At 28.7% G+C, this 14,030-nt stretch overlaps 1 protein-coding gene across 1 annotated transcript; it reads left to right on the top strand.

The window, feature by feature from the left end:
* The first annotated feature begins 9,704 nt into the window (after window positions 1-9,704).
* Window positions 9,705-11,370, top strand: LOC107027354 (aspartic proteinase CDR1-like). Its single transcript, XM_015228530.2, has 2 exons — window positions 9,705-10,863; window positions 10,939-11,370. The coding sequence occupies exons 1-2, from the start codon at window positions 9,741-9,743 to the stop codon at window positions 11,220-11,222; spliced, it is 1,407 nt and encodes a 468-aa protein (XP_015084016.1). The 5' UTR covers window positions 9,705-9,740; the 3' UTR covers window positions 11,223-11,370.
* Window positions 11,371-14,030: the final 2,660 nt, after the last annotated feature.

Genomic DNA, 14,030 nt, shown 5'->3' with positions numbered 1-14,030 from the left:
TTAAAAAGATATTAAAATTTCTAGTCCGTAGGTATAGCGTCACCACTTTTGTATGTTTGCTTAGAGTCTGCACACACAATATGACCAAAGTTGGTAGGATATTTTGCCCGTACGTACTTTAAGGTCAATTAAATTAACATGGAAGGAAGATAAATATGCACAAAATATTTTGTATCATAAAACTTAAACTATTATTATTGTTGGGTTTTTTTTATGATGCATTTTTTTAAAAAAAAGTGTTTTAATTTTTTGTAAAATACAATATTTTCTTTATAGATCTTTTGGAATTATTTTTGAAATATTTTTCGGTGTTTGATTAAGTGTTCATGGATAGGAAACTTTTACGGAAGATCGATAGGTGCGAGGATGGTGCATGACTAGTGATTAACAATTTTGATAGAAAAAGTTGATAATATAATGTCTACGTGTTAACCGAATCAATTTAAATAAAGAAAAAAGTTAACTTAATAGTAGAAGATAATGTTTTACCACTAGTAATTAAAGGCGGAATCAAGTAAATGTATAGAGCCTTTTGATAGAAAATTATATTTTTTTTTACTTACATTTAAAATTAATTTCATAAATATGTAGTATACATTGAATTCCTTTGACATTTTCAATAGACTTCGTGTTTTTTTATCTTAATATTTTGAACTCCTTTTTACTCTAGTCCGAAGGACAAATGATTTGTGTACTTGTGTTAGCAAATTTAATCTATTTGGTTATTTGTGCAAACATAGTTCAGCGAGTATACATTTGGTGGTTATGTTTGCAAAGGTAATCTGATTGGCTACTTTTGTAAACTAGGTTCAGCCATGCCACATACGAGTGGATCAAAACCCAGTCTAGACAACCCTTTAGGAAAAATTACATAAATTAATACATTTTAAAAAATAATCACTGATTTTAGCGATACTTTTTGTTTATTACCATTTATAGCAATGTTTTGTTAAATCTGTAATATGTATTAAACTTGTATTATAAATGAATTAAAAGTGATCAAGTGAAATAAAAATATTATTGCTATAAATGGTAAATATTTTTTTAATATAGTATATTTATGTAAGTTTCCCTTAATCAAAGGAATGGCCCAATAACAAGTTTTTGATACTTAGGCCCATGACATGTCAGCTGAACCGGCCCACTTTCGGGAGAATTAAACCAAGTCCAGGTCTCCGGGATCCATCTTAGTATATATACATACATAGATATAAAATAGAGAAAGGGAAAGGAAAAATTACATAAATTAATACATTTTAAAAAATAATCACTGATTTTAGCGATACTTTTTGAAAGTATCGCTAAAATCAGTGATTATTTTTTAAAATGTATTAATTTATGTAATTTTTCCTAAAGAAAAAATTATTTAAATACATATCTTATTTTACCATAATCTCTAAAATTCTCTACCATTCAAAAAAAAAAAAATCTCTAAAATTCTCTACCATTCAAAAAAAAACTTCAAAAGTCTCCTCTCAAATACATCACTCTCCTCTTGTTGATACATCCCTATCCCCCTCTCGGATACATTCTTCCCTCTCTGATTCAACCTTCCTCTCTCGGATACACTCCTTCCCTATATATGTATCCAGATGTCCTTTTTCCTGTATGATACACATATTCCCTCTCGGACTAATGTATCTATAAGTCTAGGGATGTATTCGAAATTCATACACTTATTGGATTTTTTGTACTTTGAAGAAGAGTAGGAAAATAATGTAATTAACTCGTAACACTATGAGATTTGTGTAAATTATACTATAGGAAAAATTACGCAACAAAGCTAACTTATACTATTTAATAACTCATCATAGTTATAGCTTGCTATAATTATCACTCGCGACTAACATTATACATTAATTACGCGGGCTGACTTCGAATTTGTATAATTAGTCATGTTTTGTATATGTTAATTCGCCAGGATATACAATTACATATGTATAATATACATTTATTTAACCTATATAAATATACAATTTACCTCTCTCCCACTCTCTGCCCTCTCTCGCTCGCCTCTCTCCTCCATCTCCCGTTCTTGCTTGCCCTATGTACAAATGTATATGTATAATATACAATTATATACATATACAATTCGCCTCTCTCCCACTCTCTACCCTCTCTTGCTTGCTTCTCTCCTCCCTCTCCCAATCTCTCTTGTCATACATACAAATACATATGTATAATATACAATTATCTAACCAATATACATATACAATTCACATTTCTCCCACTCTTTTCCCCCTCTCTCTCGCCTCTCCTCTCTCTCCCAATCTCGCTTGCCTCTATCCTCCATATAACATGTAGCTACTAATTGTAATTATCAAACTATAGCAATGGAGGGTAATTAATTATTTTTAAGTGGCTATATGTGAAAGTTTTCTTACTAAATTTGACGTGATTTTTCCTATAAGAAGTGAATTTCTATTATTATAAAACTTAGGGGTTGTTTGATTCATGGGAAATGGGGTAATGAGATGAGATATTTTATGATTAAGTTTGAATATAAATGATTGAAATCAATAAATATGTCAATAATTTAATTTGCTCAAAATTTGCTTCAAGTTAAAATTGATGGAGTTAATGTGGGCCATAAAACTCTTTTTTTTTTTTGAAAAATGATCAAAATTACCCTCAAACTTTAGTTTATTAGTTAATTATACTCCTGCCATTAAAACAAAGTTATTTATATCCTCGTCGTTACTAATTTTTACCATTTATAACCCCAATTGACGAAAAATTCCAAATCGACTCAAATTAACTCGAATTTAAAAAAAGACCCATTCCCCATTTTACTCAATGCCCCGACCCTTCTACCTTTTAATTGGTATTACCCATTTACTCACCAATTGTATTTCTCATTCATCCATCTGATTCCTCCATTAATGGAACACATGAAGCTCCATTCCCTTTGTTTTGTTCTAATTTTCAAAGTTGCAAACTTTTTCTCTCTTGTTCTAGCAGAAAGCTTACTTTTTTATTCACACAAAAATAATCAACTGCATTAATCTCTCTCTATCACTCTGTTAATTTCACGTCAGTATTAAAATATTCATTTGCTTATGACTCCATTTTGTACCGACCCTTCTCTTTTTTCCCCTGTTTCAATGGAAAAGTTGAGGTCTTTCAAATCTCTGTCTCCACTTCATCATCTTCATCGTGCTGACCCTTCTTCAGACCCAAAAGAACGTCAAAATTTATTGAAAGAAACCCCAATACCCAGTGTTTCCAAGATGGGTCTCAAGCTATAGATGGAACTGATGGTAAAGAAATTGTCGTCAAAGCGAATAGCAGAGAAACTGCAGAAATCTATAAAGAAATTGAGTTCTCTTCTTCGAAAACCCAGTTGAGTAGCAATGCCACTGCAGATGAGAGTATACAGAAGAAGGCGTATAGAGATTCTAATTGCGATTTCTCTAACGATTCAGCAATGAAACGCATGAGGAAAAACAACAAAGATTTCGATTTCGTAACAGAATCACCATTTTCACAGCCGTCTCCGTTATCTAGGTGAAAGAAAGCCCCAACCATGACGTCCTCATGGTGAGAGAAGTTTGAGTTTCTTTCGATGAGAACCTCGTCGGTAACTGATGGTTTAGGGGAATGGGTAATATGAGTTAAAAGATAGAGGGTTCGGGGGTATGTTTTTTTTTTTTTAAATTCGAGTTAATTTGAGTCGATCTGGGATTTTCTGTCAATTGAGGGATATAAATGGTGAAATTGGTACTAACGAGGATATAAATAATTTTATTTTAACGACAGGGGTATAATCAACTAATAAACTTAAGTTGGAGGGTAATTTTGACTCTTTTCCCTTTTTTTTTTAAAAAGAAAATTGTGAAAAAAAGTTAAAGCTAATGTATCTTTCTTGAATTAGTACTTCAAGATAATGTGTCTTTCTTAAATTAGTACTTAAGCTTGAATTTATCCACATTTAGATCATCTTAATTTCTAAATTTATTTTTGAATTGTTCTGTATTTTGACTCATTAAATTACACTATGTACCTATTTTGACCCATTATATACGAACAATAAATCGAAGTCAAGTAACATGTCATAAATCAATCCTTTTAAAAAATAATTTAATTTTGCTGCCTCAATATTCCTCTCTTGATTAAAAAAGTTAACACATAAAAGGAAGTGAAGAAAAGAATGCAACATAATGGTTCTTAAATCAAATTCATAGAATGTTTACTAAGATCCATCTTGTCTTATTTCACTAGTCAAAGTATATTAAAGCATCAAAACTTTTATAAAAATTATAATTGAAGGAAAAAATTCGAGCATTTTTTATTTATAGAAACATGAATTTGAGCTAAATCATAATTCATATATAGATGATTTGACTTCCTTAAGTAAGAAATTATACTCTTTCTGCCTTTTTTTTCTTCTTCTCTCCATTCTTTTCAAATTTCGATAAAAAAAATTCATTAATTTTTAATATTCTTCCTTCCTTCGAAGTTATTTGATTATTTATTTAGTTGTATGATTTAAATCAGGATTAATGTTCACAAATTACAAAGGTAACACGAAAGAGCATAAATGATTGTTTATCGCAACATCAACAATGATAATAATACCAAACAAATAATCAAACTTATTCTAAAAAACATATCAAATATCAATGGTTACATATATAATTTCAAAATTAATGACAAAACTAGCTGGTGATCCATCCATTCATAAGAAAAACAAAGACATCTTTAAACTTACTCGAAAAATAATTTAGGACTAACAATTTGCCCTACAATTTCATAAATTTGTATAACAAGATTCACTATTTTTTGCTTTTTTTAATTTCTTTCTTTTCATCCTTCCTCAATGTTTCTTGTTTTTTCTTTGGAAAAATGGAATTTACAGCATTAATATTTTCATCTATTCCCCAATCTCCATAGTAGCTGACTGAATTTCTTTGTTCATCACTCTTTTTTTTCTTCAATGGTTGCCATAGACAACATGTTGATCTTGTGGGTGAATCCATATTAAGAGAAAAATAATAATAACAACAAAAAGACTAAACTAAATCTTATATAATTGTATATGGAGGGTCTTTTTAGTACAAAAAAAATTACTTTTGTTTTAATGTATAACTCACTTATTAATTACTATCAAGTCTGCTTTTATTTCGAAATAATTGAAGTATTTCTTATTTAAATTTTCTTTTCACATCCCATAAATAGTGTATTCTCTTATAGAAGAAGCCACACTTTAGCCATTTCAGCTGTCTTCATCTATATATGTGATGACTTCAGGTTATCAATACCTCAATTTCTTTTGATTGAACTTTAAAAGATTAAAATACATATTATATATCACTAATCTTTAGCAGCAATTAATACTTTTTACATATAATGACACATAATTTGTGTTGATAAAGACTATATATGTTTATTACCGCTAAATGTTATTTTTATTGTAGCTTATGTGTCATGCTAATATTCTAAAGTTAAATCTTTCATGAAATCAAAATAATGATTGGATAAAATATTGATTAAAGTTGAAAATGATAGGATCGAAATAAACAGGTCTCATGCGGATGCTAGCAATTAAAGTAAATCTTGAAAGATCATGAGTAAGAAAATAAACGAGAAATTCACCAAAAGACACAGATTTTTAACGTGGTTCGGTCAATCGACCTACGTCCACGAAGGAGAATAAACAATCCACTATAAATATTAGAGTACAAATATGAAGCGAAACAACCTCAATCAATTCACTCGGAATACAGAGAGGTTCACAAGTTCTCCCCCACAACCAAAACTCTTAGAACGAGAAATATACGTAAAAGACATAAAGATTTAACGTGGTTTGATGAATGACCTACGTCCACAAGGGAGATGACAGGTTCACACAAGTAATAACGTATCACTTGTAACCCACAAATTCTCCCCTTAAGCCAAGCTTTCAAAGCCTATAGGATTATATTGTGAATATTGATTAAGTTAGAAGGAACAAACCTATATTTATAGAGTTCTAAACATTTCCTACAAGAAAATGACTAGTTAAATATGGAGATATTCTGTTTTCCTTTTCCTAAAAGGAATACCTATTTATGATAAGAAAATCAGCACAAATAAAACCCAACAGAAAATTTGTGAGTTGAGAATATACTCTCTGTTTTTCAAATTTATTGTATGCTTTCTATTCACCTAATCTTGGTTTGTCGGGTTTGCCTCTAAATTTCGAAATCAATATCCCTAGGGGCTGTTTGATTACTGGTTAGAGTTATGAAGGTATTAGCTATACAGGATTTAATTATACAAGTATTAGTTATGCAAATATTAATTATGCAGGGTTTAATTATGTAGAGTTTAGTTATGCAGGATTTCGTTATGCAGAGTTTAGTTATATTGGGTTTAATGATGCAAGCATTAGATATGTGGATATTAGTTACATAAGTATTATTTAGTTATGTAGAGATTACAATACATGTTTTATTAACTATTGAATATTAAACTTGTTGTAAATTATTAATATATATTATTTACAAATTAGTAATATATGCTCATAAAATGTGAAATATATTGAATAATATATAATGTTAATATTTGATTAGCATATGTACCATTAAAAATATACAATAAATTTCTAGTATTAAAAAATTATTTATATTTACATAAATAGATGAAAACGGTAAGTATATATAAAAAAAAATGATATATATATAAAATTAGAAATAAAAATAACACATGTAGATAGGAAACAATAAAGTTTTCAATTAAAAAAATTCAAAGAAATAAAAATGGTCTATATATAAAAAATAATAAAAACAACAAACTATATATAGAAAACCAGTAAAGTTTTCAATTAAAAACAATAAAATAAATTAAAATGGTACATATGTAATTTATCATTTTAATACATGTATAACTAATACCCACATAACTTATTTCACCTTCTACCTAGCATTACCTTATACATAGATTTCCTCATAAGTTATGTTAGTATTAATTATGTAGGACTACAAAAGATGCAACCAAACATGGTACCAATTATGTTGACTTTTATACATAATACAAAACATCTACCGAATATAGTAAAACTTATGCAACTTTTTATACATGAATAAAATGTCTCTTATACAGTAACCAAACTACACCTTAATTAAAAGTACAAAAAATACATTCATCCCGCCATAATTATCGATCATTAAACAACTACTATGTCTCCAAAAACGGTTGACGATTCAACTCTGAAAACTCATTTTTGCGTACTCAAATCTCTTCTTGTTGCTTGGACAATTCCAAAACCCTCTATTGTCAGCAAGAAATTCCATATCATTCTTCTACAATTAAATATATCTTAGTCAATATTACACAAACAAACAAAAAGTAACAGAAATTCTCTATATTTTTCAGGAAAAATTAAAAAATTCTACTTGAAAAAAAGACTACTAAAAAGTATAAGACATACAATTAATCTGAAAAAATGGCTAAACCATATTTTCAATTAAGTTATCGCATATAAAGATCTTTTTCTTTCGAACTTGGATTCTCTTTGTTCATATGGATTTTAAAAGAGAATTGTGATTATAAATTTCATATTGGTCAATTAACTTCTAAATAAAAAACAATTTCTCTAACTATTAGTTTATACATTTAAATAATTAGGATGATTAAGTTATAAACTATAACTAACAAATCCAATTAGCAGCTTTAACATTGGAATGACCATTCTGCCCCTTCATCAAATAAGAGCCGTGATTGTAGCACACCGACCTCTACAAAGACTCTTTTGTGGGCTTCGTTCCATTTTTAGTTGTATCTTTCTTTCTTGAATTACTTATTCATTATATATAATGAAAACTCTATACCTAATAATATGTTGGATTAATTAAAGAATAAATATTTAATATTATAGTTATTTTTAGTATATGAGTTAATTTTTTGTATGTTAGCAATAATATTGATTTGATTTGATTTTGATTTGAGTATTGTTAGAATTACTAATATTTACGAAATATTTTTTCCGTCTCATTCTATGTGACACCTTTTTCTTTTTGGTCAGTCCCAAAAAGAATGTCACATTTTCTTTTATGGTAAGTATTTAAAGATATAATTTCTTTTTTATCGTTGTTGGTCTCCCTTAATTTTAAAAATAGTACTCAAATACATTTATAAGGAGAGAGAAAAGTAAGTTTACTTTTGAAGGGCAATTTCGTAAATATTTCAAAGTCTTCATTTATTTTTAAACTCTGTTTCCGGTCAAACATTGCCATATAAAATGGGACGGAGGAAATATAACTTTTATTGGACTTTTTCAAATTCTAAGTCAAACTTGAAATAATATGTTAAAAGATAAAATTTATGAAAATGTACAAAAAGAATATTTATAAATTATATCAAAGTAAATATTTTTATGTATAAAGTAATTTTAAAATTATATGTGATGTTAAGTTGGTTTGATATCGGATTGACATTTTAAAGTTAAAACCAAACAAACTCAATATAATCGATTTTTTTTTCAATGCTAAATTAAGTCAAAACAAACCCCTGATTGATTTTTCTTTTCGATTTACGATTTGGTATGATGTTTTGTTCGATTTTGTTCGCCCCTAATTATGACCTCACGTATCATGCTTCTGCTATTGAATGTACCTCAGGTCAATCTTGCTCAAATGAAAATACAAAAGTACATAAAAAGAAGTTCTCTATATTTTTCAAGAAATTAAAAATTTCTACCTAGGCAAAAGGCATAATACATATATGTGTCCTTTAACTTGGTTTCAAATCACATTTATGTCCTTCAACTTTGGATGTGCATAAATAGACACTTAAACTTGTATAAAGTTGAACAAATTGACACACATGTCCTACATGTCATTTTTTGTCTTACGTAGTGTCCTACGTGTATTGTGCCATGTAGGATTCATGTGTTTATTTATTTAAAAATTGGATAGTTAAAATGTCTATTTGTGCATTACGAAAGTTCGAGGTCAAAGTTAAAATTTAAAGCCAAATTTAAGGTCTAATATATGTATTATGTGTAGAAAAAAAAAACTACTAAAAAAAACATAGGACTTAAAGTAGATACGAAAAAATGACGAAAGCATAATTTAAAATTTCAATCAAACTATCGCCTATAAAGGGTTTTTTCTTCCGATGTGCTCTGAATTCATTTACATGGATTTTAAAAGATATAATTTACTCGATCTTATTTAGTTATTATATTGGAATGTGAATGATATACAATATATACAGATCACTCAATTAATATTCTCTCCAATCTTGGTTTCACACTGAAAATAACAACAAAAAAACTTATGAGAGTATCTTTATTCTAAAAAGAATATATTAACAGTAATTTAATTATGATCTACTCTTAGACAAAAGCCAAACTAACGTAACTACCTTGAAGTTGAAAACTCTAAATCCTTCGATTTATCAAATAAAAAGCTTTCCTAGTTGATAAGATTTTCACTTCATTAAATGTCTCTTAACAAAATCAGTTAACCATTGACAACATTATCTTTTTTTTAGGAAAATATTTATGCAATCAATTTATATAATTCCATTTCATATTCTGTATTTAGTGCTAATTTATACATAACATATCTATTTTTTTTGCTTAGCAAATTTAATTACGTAATATATAATATCCTTACGTGCATTATTTTCCCTTTACCAAAATTAATATTTGTTAATGCAATCACTCTTCTTCTTCTTCTTTAGCGTAGCTATAAAATGGTAATAATTATCAACTTATCTTATTCATAATTTCACTCTCTTGTAAAACCAAGAAAATGAATTCTAAAGTATTTTTCCTTTTATCTATTTTAGCCTTTTTGGCTTTCTCTAAACTTACTTTAGTTTCTTGTAGAAAGGCCAAAATCAACCATGGTTTAGATGGATTCACTCTTGAGCTTATCCATCGCGATTCTCCTCTCTCTCCCTACTATAACCCTTGCATCACCCCTTCACAACGCCTCCGAGATGCATTCCAAAGATCTTTCTCTCGAGTATCTTTCTACACGAAAGCCTCCATCCATCCCACCACACTCGTCAATCATGCTATTCAATCAGACATCATTCCAGATTACGCAGATTATTTAATGAAAATTGCCATTGGTACTCCCCCAAGGAAAACCTATGCCATTCTTGACACTGGGAGTGACTTGACATGGATACAATGCAAGCCATGTAATCGTTGTTACAAGCAAATATTACCAATCTTCGATCCTAAGAAAAGCTCAACGTATAAAATAATTGGTTGTCAGAGTAAGGAATGTAAGATCGTAAGACAGTCAACTTGTGGAAGTAAAAATGTTTGTGAATATGAAGTGCATTATGGTGATGGTTCTTATAGTTTTGGTGATGTTGCTTCTGACACATTCACATTTGATTCAGCTTATTCTAAAAAGGTCAATGATATTTCAATTGAAAATGTTATTTTTGGTTGTGGACATAATAATGGTGGCAATTTTGGCAATCATACTGCTGGGATTGTGGGATTAGGATATTCAAATATCTCGATTATTAATCAACTTGATAAACAAGTCAAAGGGAAATTCTCATATTGTTTAGTCCCAAATGGTGATTTATCACTACCTTATCATTCTCCTAATACTACTAGTAAAATTAATTTTGGTCCTAAGGCAATTGTATCGGGGACTAATGTTCTTACAACTCCTATAATTCGAAAGAAGTCTGCTATATTAGGCTACGATATATTCTACTTTTTAAATCTCGAAAGTATTAGCGTTGGAGGTAAGAAGTTAGAGTTTAAGTCTTCACGACTCATGAGTTCTTCCGATGTTGCTGATGAAGATTTGGGAAATATTATAATTGATTCTGGGACGACATTGACATATCTCCCTGAGAATTTTTACGACAAATTCGAATCAATCTTGGTGGAAACGATTAAAGGTAAAATTAAATTGTGTGATTATTTTTAAAGTGTACATATAGTACTAATAAATGATTAATATTATGTCTCGACAGGATCGAGGAAAATAGCTCCCCCGGGTGTGGACCTACCCATATGTTATGAGACGAAGAGCGTTGTCGAATTTCCTAACATTGTGTTCCATTTCACGAATGCTGATGTCGAGACGTTACCAATGAATGCATTTTCAAAAGTTGATGAAGAGTTGACTTGTTTGACAATTGTTAAGGGGGATCAATATGGTATTTATGGAAACTTGGCACAGATGAATTTTCTTATTGGATATGATCTTGTAAATCACAAGCTCACTTTTTTGCCTACTGATTGTGCCAAACACTGATAACTTTAGGATTATAATATCATATTTTTAATTAATGAGGCACTGCTACGTGATGAAATTTGGCCTTTAATATGTTTAATGGGAGTATGTATGTATTTGGAACGTCCTTTTCTTTAAGTTCATTATAATTACAATCTAATTAATTTGATTTGGGATTTCCTAGAAGTGATACACACCGTGTTAAATAGAGTGTATATAATCTTAGTTTTAATTCTTTGCTAGAAAGTGGCTCACGGAAATTAAGGATTCATACGATAGTTGATTACACTTTGTCGATACTAAGATAAACCTAAGAAATTATTGGAATTTTTAATTTTTGAAACGTATCTAGAATCACCATCTTCAATTATGATCCAATTCATATCACTTTATTTTTTAAAATGTAAGTTAGGTTTCACACTTCATTTAATCCCAAACTCCCAAGCAAATTTCACCAGATATATGACCTCACATATCATGTGTTTCTGCAATTAAATATATCTCAGGTCAATATTACTCAAATGTAAATACATACGTAGAAATCTACCTCAACAAATAGACTACTAAAAAAGCATAGGACCTGAAGTAAATACGAAAAAGGACTAAAGATATAAACAACTTTCTTTCATGTGAGTATAAATTTACTCGTCCTATTTAGTAATAGTAGTGCACGCAAAGAGTATTCTCTCTAATATTGGTTTCTCATTGAAAATATAATCGTGCTCATGTATTAACAAGAAAAAACTAGATTATAGTATGTACAACATAATGAGAGCATCTTTTTGCTATTTTTTTATTATTATATATATTTAACAGTATTTAGTTAGTTATTTATAAACTGAAAACAATCAAGAACTCAGATCTTATATAAAATCACATTGAACAAAAATGTTTTTCTTTTAAAATCCATGTAATCATAGAGAACTCAAAGCAAAAAAATATCTTTGTAGGTAATACCTTAATTGGAAATATGCTTTAGCCATTTTTTGCATTTATCGTACGTCTTATATTTTTTTAAATCTTTTTTGTCCTATTTCGTGAAAAAATATAAAGAACTTTTGCAACTTTTTTTATTTTTATTTGTGTAATAATGACTAAGATACTTTAATTATAGAAGCACGGCTTGCATTGTATCCATGTCAATTCACTGTTAGTGTCAAGACTTGCATAGGTTTTCATTGAGGGCATACCGATGAAAATTTTCATTAAATAATCACCTTATTCAGGAACGATGTCGGATTGAATTGCATAATTGACAAGTGTGAACTCTATAAATTGATTGCATAAAGATTTTCCATAAAAATAAGATAATGTTACCAATGGTTAACTGATTTTGTTAAGAGACATGTAACCAAGTGAAAATCCTATCAATTAAGAAAGTCTTTTATTTCATAAATCGAAGGATTTTAGAGTTTACAAGGCATTTACGTTAGTTTGGCCTTTGTTTAAGAGTATATCATAAGTTTCTTCGCTATTATATTTGTTTTATATAATTTTCAATGTGCTTTACTTAAATTTAGAGACTATCAGAAATAACGCCATCATATAAGCCTTCATAAGATCGAGCTGACTTTATATATTGAGATAATTAGGATTATTAAGTTATTAACTATAACTAACTTAACTAATCAATGCAATAAATGTTACTGTCCGATATTGTTTGTCATGATTTCTACTTTTAGAGTTAAACTATAAAAATTTTGATTAACATTTTAGGATGTATTTTTTCATCATATTAATATTCAAAAAATTGCAATTTATAGTACTTTTCATATAGTTTTAGAATATCTAATTTTTTGTTTAAAATTTTGAATTAATGTGATCTAATTTAACTTTGAAAATTAGTCAAATTAACTTTCAAAAAGCGCAATATGACAAATAATACCGAACAAAGGAAGTAATTAATTAGTTGCATAATACTGGAATGACCATTCTGCCCCTTCTTTACTTTAACTATTGGAAATAAGAGAAGTGATTCTAGCAAACCTATGCTATTATCTTTATTTCTTCAATGGATATCAATTGTTGATTATATATAATGAAAACTCTACACCTGAATGAAATGTTGAATGAACTCAAGAATGTACACCTATTTTCTCAGCATTTATGCGTTACGAGTACAAGGTCTTTTGCTCACATACACATCATCCTTTTCAAATCTAACTTGTGGAATTATACCGGACATATTACTATTGTTATCCATATCTCTTTTAATATCACTTTATTTTTCAACATGTAAATTAGGATTCACACTTCATTTAATCCATACTTCCAAGCAAGTTTCACTAGCTATATGACCTCACATATCATGCTTTTGCAATTAAATGTATCTCAGGTCAATATTATTATACCATCATATATACGAAAATACAGAAGTACATAGAAAGAAGTTCTCTATATTTTTCACGAAATTAAAAAGCTCTACATGGGCAGAAAGACTACTAAAAAAAGCATAGCACCTAAACTAAATACCAAAAATGACTAAGACATATTTTCAAATTTCAAATGAATTGTTGCCTATAAAGGTCTTTTTCTTCCTATGTGCTCTTAATTCATTTAAATGATTTTTAAAAGATAAACAATTTTTTTTCATGTGATTTTAAATTTACTCGTCTAGTAATATTATTGGATTACTTGATGTGAATGATAACATATTGTAAATATTCTCTAGACTATTGGTTTCACACTGAGACTATAGTCGTGCTCATGTATTAACAACAACAAAAAAAAAACTTTTGAGAGCATCTTTTTACTAAAAATATTATATTAACAGTATTTAATTAGTTATGTATGATCTTCTCTTAAACAAAATCCAAACTAACGTAAATG

The sequence above is a fragment of the Solanum pennellii genome, chromosome 8 (assembly GCF_001406875.1).
Source record: "Solanum pennellii chromosome 8, SPENNV200".
NCBI lineage: Eukaryota > Viridiplantae > Streptophyta > Magnoliopsida > Solanales > Solanaceae > Solanum > Solanum pennellii.
This window is presented reverse-complemented; position numbering and strand designations above follow the sequence as displayed.

What these genes read in the sequence shown, in the direction of transcription:
- LOC107027354 (XM_015228530.2), top strand. Translation starts at nt 9,741, where the DNA reads ATGAATTCTAAAGTATTTTTCCTTTTATCTATTTTAGCCTTTTTGGCT. An exon ending in CTTGGTGGAAACGATTAAAG is followed by an intron (nt 10,864 to 10,938) that starts GTAAAATTAAAT and finishes ATGTCTCGACAG; the next exon opens with GATCGAGGAAAATAGCTCCC.